At 43.4% G+C, this 12,376-nt stretch overlaps 1 protein-coding gene across 1 annotated transcript in view; it reads right to left on the bottom strand.

Annotated features, from left to right (window-relative positions):
• Positions 1 to 7,803: 7,803 nt before the first annotated feature.
• GRIN3A (glutamate ionotropic receptor NMDA type subunit 3A) overlaps positions 7,804 to 12,376 on the bottom strand; it is a 567,581-nt gene continuing 563,008 nt past the window's right edge. The window contains exon 9 of the mRNA XM_085641297.1: positions 7,804 to 8,457. Within this exon, the coding sequence (XP_085497423.1) occupies positions 8,121 to 8,457 (337 nt within the window). The 3' untranslated portion in view covers positions 7,804 to 8,120. The remainder of the gene's footprint in view (positions 8,458 to 12,376) is intronic.

The following is a 12,376-nucleotide window of genomic DNA, read 5'->3' as shown; positions in this document are numbered from 1 at the left end:
AAGGACAAAATGATTGCTTTGGACACAACAACTCTTCAAAAGACTGGCCTGGAAAAAGAAGCTATCAGTCAAACATTTTTAAGCAGCTTCAATGAGAGGGGCGAAGGTGAAGATCTGGTCCTACAAAATGCAGATCAGTCAGACATGGTCCTGGCGAAGGAAGGGGATTCGGGGGATATGTTTTATTCTATGTCGGATCCCTCTAACTCTTCGGGGGATGAAAGCCCTGGGAAAGACTTGGCTGAGGATGAAAGTGATTCGAGCAGCTTACATCTGGAAAAGGGGGAGACAGGAGATGATTCTTCCTTAACCACCGGAAACGTTCGCAAACACAAGCAAGCTCACTGGTCTGGGACTACTCCTTCTCTCCAAATCTGAGCGACAATGAAGTAGTGCATGGAGGGATCTCCACGGAAGCTTCTGGGTTAACTACAGAGGTTCAAGAGGAAATCACTCTCTCTACTATCTACCAGAGTATAATGGCCCATCGAGAAGAGACCAGGGCAGAGGGCTCACGGACCCAAGGTGCAGTTCGAGAACTCAGTGCGCAGAGTTGCAAAGACATGCTCAGAGTTCGCAGCCAGATTTGGAGAGGCTGAAGCTAGAATCTCAACATTGGAGGATGAGCTAGCACTGCAAAAGTCCATCACTGAATCCTTGAAGGCCCAGTAAGACGATACAGTCTGGAAGCTGACCGAGTTGGAAAATCGTTCAAGAAGAAATAATCTGCGGATTCCAGGGGTTCCTGAAGGTGCGGAGGGTACTGATATTCAGCAGTTTGTGTCGGAACTCTTTTCGGAAGCATTTTTCCGAACTTTCACAATGGGATTGGACAGTGGAACTGCAAAGGGCCCATCAGTTTCCTTTTAACCAACGGAAAAAAACAGAACAACCTATTGATAGACCTAGAGCCATTTTGATCTGTCTTAATAATTGCCTAGCTCGAGAAGTAATATATGATCTGGTTACACCGGACAGGAAGAGAACGGGAAAGGGATGCAAATTTTTTGTGTGACCCGATTTTTGTCAGGCACAGTCGAGATAAGGTGGCAACTTCGACAATTGATTCCATTATTTCATACAAAGGGTGCACAGATTTTCTTACTAAATCCTGCTAAACTAAAAGTCATATTTAAGGGTCAGACACAATTCCAGCTACAGAATTTCTGTAATCAACTGGACACAACTGGACACAATGGGCCCGATTCACCGAATTAACTTAAGACAAAATCCTAAACTTACTACTTTTGGTATTCACAGAATGCACTTACTACTTTTGGTATTCACAGAATGGATTTACGACTACTAACTTTATGTCCGCACTCGGGCCGGAGGTGGGACTTCCAGCCCGGAGGTGGAGATTTCGGCCATGGCTAAATCTCTGCCACCGGCAGGAATCCCCACCTCTGGGCTGGAATCCCCACCTCCAGGCTGGAAGTCCCACCTCCGGGCCGGAATCTCCGCCTCCGGGCCGGAATCTCCGGCCCGAGTGTGGAGGTAAAGTTAGTATTCGTAAATCCATTCTGTGAATACCAAAGAAGTAAGTGCATTCTGTGAATACCAAAAGTAGTAAGTTGAGGATTTTCTCTTAAGTTAGTTTTGTGAATTGGACCCAATGTGTCTGCTGACTCATATAAGGTGTCTGATTGCCACTGATGTTTAGGTTTAATGCTATAATTGGATCCTTTTTTTGCTTTTTTTATCCGATCTTTTCTTTTTCTGTTGCACCTTTTGTGCTCTATGGGGGGGTCGGAGGCCTGAGGGGGGCCGACCATCAGCTTTCCATCACAGAGGACCTAGATGCTTATGCCTCATGTGGGAGGAAGTGGGGAGGGGGCGGGAGAGGGGACACGGGGTGGCAGGGGACAGAGGGGGTAAGAGGGTGGAACTTTAGTTTTTGGTTATTTACGGTCATGGCATCTTCTTCTATGTAAGAAAGAACACATTTTGGGATATCATTGGTTTTGGTTTTTGGGCTGGGCTGGCAAGACTTGAGATGGAGTATCTCAGATACAGGGATGACGGGTAGAATCCGTATTTGCTCATGAAATATTTGTGGCCTTAATGACAGGCAAAAGAGAGGTTTGACATCCAAAATTCTCCAGTTTATGCAGGTCGATCTGTTATGCTTGCAAGAGACTCATATACCCTGGAATAAACGTGGCTGACTGAGGGATTTGGGTCTCGAGGTGTTAGCCTGCACCCGACAAGGTACAACAACTAAAGGGGTGGCCATTCTGGCAAAACGAAGAACTGGAGTTTGCAAACAAGTTAAGGAAGACACCTTAGGGCGCTGGGTCATTTTAGAAATTATAGTTAACGATGCCCCTCTATCAATCTGCTCTATTTATGGCTCTAATCTAGATGATCCGGTTATGAACCATCTGAGTGTAAAATTAGCGCTTTGGCCACACCCTCTAATCCTCTGTGGAGATTTTAATATCCATTTAGATAGTGATTTTGATTTAACAGGAAATCTCCCATATCAGGGAAGGAAATTAAAAGTCTTTAAAGCTATTCGAGGCTTAACTAGGGAACATGGGTTGGTGGATGTTTGGCACAGGCATAAATGAGATGATTCAGGGGTCACTTTTTATTCAGCTCCACATAATAAATTAGTTAGTTTGGATTATTTTTTTGTTTCTAACCAAATCGCTGAGACAGCAAAAATTGAGGTCTCTCCTAGGGTTATTTCAGATCGTAACCCGATATTAATAGAATTGCCACTGAGTACGAATTTTAAAAAACAGAGGTCTTGGACTTTTGAAAGAAAACTGCTGCTGAATCAGTCATATTGTGTTCATATGGCAAGATGGATTGAGGAATTTTTTAAGATTAATGGAAATACAGCCTCCGACTCCATGGTTTGCGATGCTTTTAAGGCTGGGGTACACAGGGAGACTCTTAGCTTTTCCATATCTCATCAGAAGAGAATATTGGGAGAAATTAGGGGCGGGATCGAACAGTTGAGATTAGCGGAAATTGAACTTATGAGGAAAATAGCAAGGGGTTTAAACATAGAGGACTCTCAAAAGACTATAGCTACTATTTAAGTGAAAATTCATCAGCACTTCGGGGAGGAGCTAGCTGCTAAATACATGCACTATAAGGACGAAATATATGAATTAGGAGAAAATACAGGAAGGGTTTTAGCAAAGCGACTACAACAGAGTGAAGTCGCTAATCGAATCCACGGGATTAGAGATCACTTAGGCCAGATACAGGACTCTCCAGCAGAAATCCTGAATGTGTTTAATAGGTAATATAACCAATTGTACATGGAGGGAGAGGCTACAGGAGGAGAAGATTCGATGCAGGATTTTTTTGCAGCTCTTGAGACAACTAAGGTCATCCGTGATCAAAATGAGATTCAAGACAGCACCGATTACATGGGAAGAAGTGGAGGGGGCTATAATGTCTCTAGCTACTGGAAAGGCGGTCGGCCCGGATGGCATCCCTCGGAAATTTTTTAGGACATTTTGGCTGGTACTCTGACAAGATATTATAACTTTATTTCAGTCTGCCCAAAGGGGCTCTATCCCTGACTCCTGGCGAAAGACCACTATAGTAATATTTAAAAAAAAAGATAAGCCTGAGTTGAACCCATCTTCTTATAGACCTGTCTCACTTATCAATAGTGATAGTAAGATTTATTCTAAGATTTTGGCTTGTCAGCTAGGAAAAGTTATCACTCCTCTGGTATCAGTCCACCAGCATGGATTCATCCCGGGAAGGGATACAACTAACCATGTGAGACGTGTTATTGCTGTTTTAGATTGGGCTTAGGCAACAAAGTCTCCATTAGGGGTGATCCTGTTGAAAGCAGAGAAAGCATTCGACAGGGGCTCCTGGCGGTGTCTGTGGTATGTCCTGCATTAGAAGGGGTTCTGTATTGAATTTATCCAAGCAGTTAAGGCTCTTTATTTATCCCCAGAAGCTGTCATTCGTATCTCTGGACAGGAGTCGAGATCGTTCAGTATTAGCAGAGGTACCAGGCAGAGGTGCCCATGCTCACTCCTGCTTTTAGTATTATATATTGATCCATTTCTCAATAAATTAGATCTGAGTATAAATATTAATCCAATCAGAGTTCATAATATTGAATATAGAACATTGGCATACGCTGATGATATTGTGGTACTTACTAGTGATGTTCCTTTGGCGTTCCCAGCAGTGAGGAGTTTGGCAGAACAGTTTGGTATCTTTTCAGGCTCAAATTAAATGTGGCTAAAACCCAGATCCTTCATTCGCACACCATACACCCTGTAGACATGCCATGTGTCCCCAAAGCAACTTATTTGGGAATTAAGATCACAGTGCTAGTAAATCAAATTCCTGAACTGAATATTATTCCAGTGATGGATACTGTTAATAGAAAACTGGAGAGGTTAGACCACTTACATCTTTCTCTTCATGGGCGAAGCAATGTCATAAAAATGTTGAACCTTCCCAAATTTTTATAATTGTTCAGGACTGTTCCTCTTGAGTTTTCTACTTCTTGCCTAGCAAAGGTAGAGAGGATTTGTTCCAGATTTCTTTGGGGGTATCGCAGACCAAGAAGTGCGGTTAAATGGATGACTCTTCCAAGACATCGGGGAGGATGGGCAATGCCTCATTTTCTGTTATATTATTGGGCATCCATGCTACAACATATAGGGATCCCTTTAGTTGGGGCTAAGGCTGAAACTCCGATAGATAGCAAACCAACCATATATGAAATTGGGCTGGGGAATGAAGCAAACAGCTGTCTGGTTAGGATATTAGAACCTAGCAACTATAAAAGAATCAATTTAAAGTACTTAAACCTGCTTATTCAGTTTGGAGACAAATTTAGCGTAAGAAGAAGATCCCAAATGTAAATATATATACTCCAGTTTCGGCCTCTGGTATCCTCCCATCAATCTTTCAGGATCATACTACATTTAGATGGGGGAGTAAGGGAGTTTTCTTTCTGGGTGATATATTTGATGGAGGCCAACTTCTTTCATTCATGAATCTACAGGGCAAATTTGGTCTATCTGAACAAGAATTTTTCACATACTAACAGGTTCGTAGCTTTTTATGGAGAGGTATGCATGGATTAGATCTAAGGTTTGACAAGATACCTCTGATCGAAATAATACGGAAAAAAGCTCCGATAGAAAAAATGTATCAACAATTACTGGAAGTTCTCCCTGATGATATCTACACTTGGAATATAAAGTGGGAAAGCAAGCTTAGGAAGATAGGAATAAACATTGAGGAATCAATGGATTTGGCGAATCAGATTTTAATAACTGGAAGCCTCAGAAGCCAACGTTTTATGTCTGTTTTTGATCTTTATTATACTCCAGGAAAGATTGCCAAGTGGAGGGGGGAGTTTGAGGGGGGGGAATGTAATAGCTGGCAGCAGATTCTGTTCATATGTTTTTTTCTTGCCCTAGACAGGGTATCTTTCTTCAAGAGGTTGAACATTTTCTGGCTATTATCTTAGGGATTCAGATAACCATCACAGCCGATCTTGTAATTCTGGGCTTAGGATTTGATGTGGAAGGAAATACAAGGCCGAGATCTACGACTGGATTTTTGTTTATTGCAATGGCTATTGTTCGCTTATGTAACGCTTCCGAATGGATAAGTCCTGATCCCCCTACATTTATTAATTGGCGATCAAGGTTGTTAGCTATCTATAACTTAGAATCTTCAATATACAATTTGAGAGGACGAAGAAAGAGGGTATTGGGTTGCCAAATGTGGGCTCCTGTTAGAAGTTGGCTGCAGTAAACCTGGGAAATGTATAACAACATATTGTACGTATTCTACGAGCTTCTGTTTCTGTGTGATTACTTTTTCTTTTATATTGCAATCCAAATTTTCGGCTTCATTTGAGAATTATGCAGTGTAACTGTCTATTATCTTTTGTTATTCCAAGCTTTCCATTGTATTTCTCCTGTCATGTTTTTTAACGACTGTGCCATGACTTGTAACAGCGAAATTGTCTTTGTATAAAACGGGGATAAAACCAATATAAAAAAATATTTAAAAAATGTCGTTTTGCAACTTCCATGTGTGCTGCAATAAGCAGCACACATAGAAGTTTCAAAATGCCATGTCAGATTGTTTATATGCAGGAAAGGGGCATCTGCCTGTACATAAAAATGATTCCTCTCCACACAGGCACCTTTGCACTATTGTGCAAGGGTGCCTGCATTGGTGCTAGGCAGATAAATTAGCGCCAGTGCAGGGGAAAACACAAGGCAGTACTGTATTCTTGTAAATACAGTGCAGTCCTGCATTTCAGAAGTGGCAAAGCGTGGCGTTAAGCCAAGGTGGCTAACGCTGCGCTCCGCCACTTCCTTGTAAATATGTCTGCCAATCTATCGCTACATGGTGTGCATTTAAATAAAAGCATTGCAGACACTTACCTCCACATCTAAATGACCTAATGATCCAAGTGCAGGTAGTTCAGACAGTAATTGGGGACAAAGGTACCATTTTTACTGTGAGTGTGGAGGAAGGAAGACATTTAATATAACAAATGAAAAGAACAGGAACAGTTTTTTGGAAAAAGCACTAATTTCTAATCTGTAAGGATCCAGCATCTACAGAGTTTTGACATTCCATCTAAGGAACATCATGAAGTATTTACATACATCTGGAATGTATGCAAATATGCACCCTTTCAAGTGTAACTTTTGTAAATTGTAAGCATTGCTTACGTACCCCTGAAAGCTAATAGGTAGCAGTATTACATTTCAGAAATCCTTAAGCATTAACAATGCTCTTCAAACTTTGCAACTTTGTGAATTAGGTCCAAAATGAAAGCCTCGCAGCAATAATTATTTTCTTTCCCATTCTTTCTGTTTGTTCTTCTCTAGCTCCATACCATTTAAAATAAATGCACTGCATCAGTGGCGGCTGGCATATATTTAGGGTGGCATTAAGATAATAAAAAAAGCACTTACCTTGCAGACTTGCCACACGATGTTCCACTCGCTCGAGGTCTTCGCTCCCGGAAATCCCGGTCCAGGAAACGGCACTTTCCAATCTTGGCACCTCTCTCAGCATGAGAGACGCATCAAGATTGGAGGAGGCGGCACTGGAGGCCTGCGTTTTATCTAACCTAGAGAAGTTTAAAATGAGCATGTCTGGCTGGTCATTGCAAGACAGCTGGCAAAAGAGGCATGCGCACTTTAAACATAAGCTCACATCTCCCTGCTGCCACTCTGCAGCACTTGCCCCGTCACCTCCTGACACTTGGTTCCGTACGGGTTGCATCAAAATAAAATGGTAATAAACGTTATTACCATTTTATTTTTTAGCTGCTCTGGGGCATTTTTTTAGCGGGTGACTCTCCTCCCCTCTCACAGAGGAGCCGCTCCTGATTGAAATAACGTATGTTGATGAAATGGACACCACATGCTTATTCTTAAATGGCCACTAGTTGCGCTGTTGCATCAGGGTCTGCGGTACCTTACGGTTGGTTCCATGACAAGTATTCCCAACTCTTACTTAAACAGGAAGGACAGCCAGGCCCAGATTTAATATCTCTCACGCAGCAAGGCACTGAATGAAAAATTTGAGAGCTGCATTATGTAAACATTCGAAAAGTATGCAGTCCCAGATTTAGAAAGAGTCACCGGCCAATAGAGTTGCCACCTGGCCGGTTTTCTTTTTAAGTGCAAACTATGCATGTATTAATAACATATTAAGCGGTGAGGCATATAACGAATTAGCAAAACCTAAAACAAAAATAAAGATATGTTACAGAGTGGAATGTTTCCGAATTACTCATCTCACACAGGAAATTCAAAATGACCTTTCTTTAATGCACACCGGAAGTGAAAGCCTTCAATAGGCGTTGTGCAAAGGGGGCCGATGACAGTAGAATTCAGGATTTCAGGAGCGACTTGAGTCTATGTCAACATTTCAAATCAGCTAACAGTTCACAGACTAAAGAAAGACAAATTCATAGTTACAAAAAAACACTATCTCAGTAAGAAGAAGGAGTGACGAGGCACTGCTGTCCAGCCTGGAGAGGAGCGGCCTTCAGGCCTTGCATCAGCATTGTACTGCGTACACCCACTTCTGTGGGGCAACAAAGTGCGTCACAAATACACGTTGAGTGTGGTACTGCTCCTTCAAGACTCTGGCGTCCTGTTTGTCCTCTGATACTCTTCCAGTTCATTTTTCCTCTTAATGGCGACTTGCAGCTCCTGCTTAATCGCCTGGATCTGTTTTTCTAGCTCTGTAAGTTCTTGCGTCACAGATTCTCTTGCAATATTGATGGAGTCTGCCTTCCCATTTGTGGTCAGCGTAGCTGAAATCTCTTGTCTGAGTTTAAGAGGAGGTAGGTCCTTTTGCCTTCTGATGCTTCGTTTATTTTGTCCCTCTTGACAAGGTATGTATGTTCTCCGGTTGCTGTTAATTTGATTGGCAATATTCCACACGCTCGGGGTACTGTTGGTGGTGTTGCATCTAGCAGAGAAACAAGAACATTGCGGGATTGCTTAGCTTGTTTCATCTGTATAGTGCAACACTGTATTTCAAATAGAGCTACAATATTATATTATTGACTTTCAGGTATTTTTGTGTTTGGTAAACATTTCTTGGAGAAGGCTAAGTGAACAAATATATAAACCAGTTAACTTCACAAAACATACAAAATTAAAAACTTGTAATTTAAAGACATGCTAAAGTTAAAACTTGAAAATAAAATCACTTTATACTTAAGATTCTCACATGTTAATGTACAGTCCAAACGAGAATCTACAGCCTTGTCTTACTAAGATACCTGATAGTTCTGATGCCTCAGGTATTACACCGTCACACAAGCTGCATTGATCCATTTCACATCACTGCAGAGCAGACTCAGGGACATATGTACAAGCCCCTATCGACATGAAAGCGTCACTTTTTGTGACGTTTCCATGGCGATAGGGACTTTGTCTTATTTACAAGGCAGCGCAAAGCCACTTTAAGTGGCTTAGCGCTGCCTTGTAAATAAGGCCCCCTTTAATGCTATGTTTAGCGTGAAAGAGGTGGGCAGAGGGTGTTGCAGTGGGCGTTCCACCGCAACACCCATTGATTTTGACTCTGCCCCCTATTTACAAGGGCAGCATAAACAGAAGTCAGCGCCAAAATTAAGACCAGGGAAACCCTGGTGTTAACTTGATGAAACGAGGAGAAATACTTTATTTCTCCTTGTTTTTGCTTTTTCCATGTGTGCTTCCTTGTGCAGCACACAGGGAAAAAGCAAAATGCCTTGGATTGTCTATGTGTAGGGAGGTGACCCTTCCTGCACATAAACAATCCTTAAAAAAAGGACATTTTGTAACTTCCATGTGTGCTGCATTAAGCAGCACACATAAAAGTCACATAACGGCATTTAAAGATTGTTTATGTGCAGAAAGGGACACCTTCCTACATATAAGCAATCTTCCTCTGCACGCAGACACCCTTGAATTATGGTGCAAGGGGGCCTCCGTTGGCACTAAACTGCTAAGTGTAGCGCCAGCGCAGGAGGAAACGCAAGGCTGCACCATATCCTTGTTAATATGGTGCAGCCTTGCATTTCTGAAGTGGTGGAGTGAGGCGTTAAGCCATGAAGGCTAACGCCTCACTCCACCACTTCTTTGTAAATATCCCCTCCAATGTGGAAAAGGAAAAACAGCGGGGACGGGCATGGTCAAAGTTTAGACCAGCATGGGAGATACAGAGGGACACTGAGGAAGAGAGAGAGGACCCTGCTTAGCCAGGGTGCATGATGCATGCTGGGAGCTGGGAGGGGAGGTACAGAGAGAAAGTGAGGATAAGCACAAGTGCAGATGAGAACTAGATTCATCTTAACTGCCTTATACTCAATCCTGGCTCACCAAGCGCAAATAATTTGTCCTAATAGGACCCGAAAAACATAACACATTGTACACACGTATAAAAAGGATGAAAACACATAGAAGTGATCTTGATGGTGCCACCATATGGAGTATTTGTGAATCGGTACCCGGTTTGTTGTCATTGAAGTGGTCAATGAGTTGACAAGAGTAGTGGTGCATTCCACGCAGACTGTTCACAGTAAGGGAGATCACTCCATTGCCCAGAAGAAATGCATAGTATTCTGCAAAAATTACTTATCTAATCGATAATATAGTAGAATCAAAGTAATTCTTTCTAAGCTGTTAAGTTGTATTGGCACATAGGTGCAATAGGTGTTTATTGATTTAAATATTGTAGTTATTATTATACCCAGCTCTAATAGATATATTAGGGAAAAGAATAAGGGAGAAAGCTGTGTATCATATGTTAATGAAATGGCTTGATGAAGGGGTAGAAATGAGAATCTCCGAGGTATCTACATATAACGTTATGATCTAAGTGGGGCATCCAGCCTATGGGTTTGTTTGTTACTAACCTGGCGGTGGTGTACTAGTACATGTGACAGGGTTTTAGTCTCTCAGTATACTCAAAACCGTGGTAGGCTTGTAGGGAGAGAGGAAGCTAAGTTCAAGTATCTTGTAACCAGTGATGCATCTCAGCACCTTTATTGAGTCCCTTCTGGGTGGTTTCCAATTTAATGATCAGCTCACTTTCATATCTTCTCATTTGTAATTCCTGGTTGCCAGCTCTTGAGTGTGCTTTGTTGTGTTCTAAGCCAAATAATTGAAATGTCTTGTTGTGAGGATGGATCTGGTGTTTGGTTAACGGTGGGCATATTTCTGATTTGTTATTGTTTCTGTAATGTTCTTGTATGCAAACTTTCAATGGTCTGGTAGTATTGCCTACATAAAATGTGGAACAGGGATGCTGAATAACCGATATAACGAATGTGCTGTTGCAATTCATCCAATCCTGCACAAATAATCTGATTTCTGGTTCTGGTTCGAATTGCCGTATTTTGACCCCACTACATAAGCACCTGCTAGTGCTCATTCTTTCCGCGTTTCTTTGCTAAGGCATTACTGCAGTAAGCTTGGCATTGACATTAGATTTATCACTTACGTTTTTTAGGTCTCGCTGAGCCCAGTGCATGCGCTGGCTCGGAGAGACATTTTGGTGCCAATTACGATCCGGCAAAAAAATTCCCCGTACGACTCGTATCCGGTCTTTTTACCGTACGAATCGTACAAGTGCCGTACAAACTGCCAATCACGATTCGCATGGTAAAAAGTCCATACGAACCGCATTGGGAATTATTCCCCACACGTCCTCGGGTCGGAAAATGTGTCCAACACGTCCTCGGACGATTTACCGTACAAATGTGAAAAGTGAAGTCCGACCACGGAATCACGATCCATCCCGTGCGTCCGATGTTACAACCGTATGGAAAAAACACCGTCCGCACCGAACTCCCATAGCAACCATGGAGTCATGTGCCCGCATACGCGCCGTACCCCCCCCAGCCCCCATACGTACGCGCCGACCCCCCCAGCCCCCGTACGTATGCGCCGTACCCCCCCAGCCCCCGTACGTACGTGTCGAACCCCCCGTGTATGTATACACCCGTGTACGTGTCGTACCCCCACCCGTGTATGTACACCTGTGTACGTGTCGTACCCCCCGTGTATGTACACCCGTGTACGTTCGAGTCGTACCCCCACCCGTGTATGTACGGTGCGTACATGGGTGTACATACACGGGGGGCACGACACGTACACGGGTGTAGATACACGGGGGGGTACAACACGTACACGGGTGTACATACACGGGGGTACGACACGTACACGGGTGTACATACATGGGGGTACGACTCGAACGTACACGGGTGTATACATACACGGGGGGGTTTGACACATACGTACGGGGGCGGGGGGGGGACGGCGCATACAAGGCCACCTACTCTGGTCGGTTCGCGCCGTACTTCGCTTTTCCGGCACTTTTTGGGTGCCGTGAAAATATCGCCGTCCGGACTGCTGTCGGTTCGAATCGTACTTCCTGGGTCGTGAAACGCTGCCTGAAAGCGTCCCGACGTCACGTAGCAGCATTCCCGGATCACATTCGTACGTATATTTTCGGCGGTCGGTGTTTTTTACGATTCGTACGGAAATGGTGTTTCCGTGCGAATCGTAATTCCATGTTTGTAAAGTTTTCCGACCGAGTACGAGTCGGACGGAGAAAACTCTCCGACCGACGGTTCGTACCCGGTTTTTACCGGATCGTAATCGGCACCTTTGTAGGTGAATTTTCGAAGTGCTGCTGGCTGGCCTAGCGCTTGCGTTCACGCGATCGTGCACGCGCGAACCGCTAGCCTTCAGCAGCACTTTGAAAACTCGTGCTTTAGCGCGTCATCGCGATCACTTTCGCTTTCAGAGCAATCGCGATGACTTTTGCTTTTACGGCCGAGCTGCGTTACTTTTACAGCTGTGCGGCCAATGCTTGTGCAATTTTGCCTGTGGCAAAC

The sequence above is a fragment of the Triturus cristatus genome, chromosome 2_2 (assembly GCF_964204655.1).
Source record: "Triturus cristatus chromosome 2_2, aTriCri1.1, whole genome shotgun sequence".
Lineage (NCBI taxonomy): Eukaryota > Metazoa > Chordata > Amphibia > Caudata > Salamandridae > Triturus > Triturus cristatus.
The sequence above is the reverse complement of the archived record's forward strand: the minus strand, read 5'-3'. Positions and strand labels throughout refer to the sequence as shown.